At 43.2% G+C, this 2,078-nt stretch overlaps 1 protein-coding gene across 1 annotated transcript in view; it reads left to right on the forward strand.

Moving 5' to 3' along the window:
* Positions 1 to 2,078, forward strand: part of LOC107101928 (helicase with zinc finger domain 2-like) — a 42,533-nt gene that overhangs the window by 35,599 nt on the left and 4,856 nt on the right. Inside the window, exons 15-16 of the mRNA XM_015401020.1 lie at positions 1,613 to 1,759; positions 1,842 to 2,051. Coding sequence (XP_015256506.1) covers positions 1,613 to 1,759; positions 1,842 to 2,051 — 357 coding nt within the window. The remainder of the gene's footprint in view (positions 1 to 1,612; positions 1,760 to 1,841; positions 2,052 to 2,078) is intronic.

A 2,078-nucleotide genomic window follows, 5' to 3' on the forward strand; every position in this document is an offset into this window, starting at 1 on the left:
AGTCAGGATCAAGCATCAGACCAACACACAGGGTGTGCTGGAGAACTCTCACCTATGGCTCGAATAATATGGCCTCTGATGACTGGGAGCAAGCAGCTTAAATAGAGGCAGGAACAGGTAGATGAGATGAACAGTAATGAGAAACTGGGCGGAGCTAGGCAGGTGAATAGAGTGAACATTTAAGCCAGTCATCAGTACCAAGATCATTACCCTTATTTGTAATGAATCCAGTAAAATCATTACTGCTAAGGACAGTTGGGATGGACGGTTCAACAGAGCTATGGCTCTGGGGGAGTTTTTTCAACAGTATCAAAAAGATATCTAGGATTATTTCTATTCTCCTCTATTAATGAGGAGAAATAAGCTGCTCTTGCCTTATGAAGGGTCATCTGGACACCTCAGTCAAATTCAAACATTCGTGTGACGCCTCCTCATAGAGCAAACTTGGCTTTAGGTAATACATATTTAAACTGTATTTTGTATTTTCATCTCTTTTTATTTATTTTTTTGTATTATTTGTAAAGTGACCTTGAGTGTCAAGAAAGGTGCTGTTAAATAAAATGTATTATTATTATTATTATTAAACTGTCACGGTCTTGGTGCTGATTAGTGACTTGATTGCTAACCCCATTCACCAGTCCAATTCTACCTGGTTGCTCATTCACTGCACATCTGATCCACCTGCTTCTGCCTGTATTTAAGTGGCTTGCAGCCATATATCTGTGTGAGATTATCTTGTTCTCACCAGGCAGTGAAGAACAAGATAAGAGAAGTTTTTAGCACACCTTTCTGATTTCTTGATTCTGAGCTGTTCTGCCGCTGAGCGTGCCAGTTCCCACATGTTTTTTGGAGAGAGTGGTTTTCAGCGTACCTGAGCGGTACTGATTACCCGATCCTGACCTGTTCTGTTTCAAAACCACTGAGCCGCTCTTTTCCCATCTGAACCATTTGCCTAAACTGTCTTTGGACTCCTGGACCTCTGAACCAGCATGTTCCTGTCCTGATTTGTATGCCTTACCTGGCTTTGGACTCCTGGACCTCTGAGCCTTCCTGTTCTGATCTGTTTCCCTGACCTGGCTTCGGACTCATGCATGTTCTCTGGGGCTGCAGCATCTGGGACACTCTGTCGGTTGGATCCTACCGAGCACTCAGGGCACGAACTGAACTGTTAAACCAGAGTTTCCAGTGATAGACATCCTAGCCTGATACAACGAATCCTCAGCCCTCTTAATTTAAATAAACACTTTGAATTATCCCACTGTTTGTCTCGCGTTGATCCTGGATAAAGCAGAAATGTTAGGTTCTGGATTTTCCTACCTATCGAACCTGATGTATAGCGGCTTGATAAACTTTTTTGAAGCTGCGTCAAGTGGGGGAAGTTCCCCAATACTGCCCTGGATAATGAGAAGAAAGTATAGGAAAAATAAATTGAAAGTATTGTATGTGACTTAATAAATAAGAAAAATGTTCTTGAACATAGACTGCCCCCCGCCCCCCTTGTTTTCTCAGGGTATGAAATATTTTAAGGATTAATAACATAAAGGTGTCAAGCAAAGTTGTTTATTTTGGGGGGTCACACTCACCTCCTCTAAACTTGCTGATTATTTACCAGGTGGTGCTCATTGGTGACCACAAACAGCTCCAGCCAATTGTGAAGAATCCTAGTGTAAAGAGATTGGGGATGTCCAGGTCTCTTTTTGAGCGCTACTACACCATACACCACAAAAGTGCTGTGATGCTGGATACTCAGTACAGAATGGTGAGGACATCAGATACGTCCTAACTGACCCCTCCAGCAGGACATTTTGACACTAATCTGCTGCTGTGTTCCATTTTAACAGCACCAGGACATCTGCCAGTTCCCCTCAGAGGAATTTTATGAGAACAAGCTGAAAACAGGCGTGCATCAGCCAAGCAGCGTCCTGCGTGTTGAAGGCAGGACGATGCCATGCGTGTTTGGGCACATTGAAGGAGAAACTGTTTGTCAAGTGGTGAAGACTGCAAAGGGCAACAGCAACTCCAAGGCGAATGCCAGTGAGAGAGATAAAGTGGTATGTAGCATTTTCTGTTAAATTTGT

This window comes from Cyprinodon variegatus, unplaced genomic scaffold, assembly GCF_000732505.1.
Source record: "Cyprinodon variegatus isolate N-32 unplaced genomic scaffold, C_variegatus-1.0 Scaffold1173, whole genome shotgun sequence".
Taxonomy (NCBI): domain Eukaryota; kingdom Metazoa; phylum Chordata; class Actinopteri; order Cyprinodontiformes; family Cyprinodontidae; genus Cyprinodon; species Cyprinodon variegatus.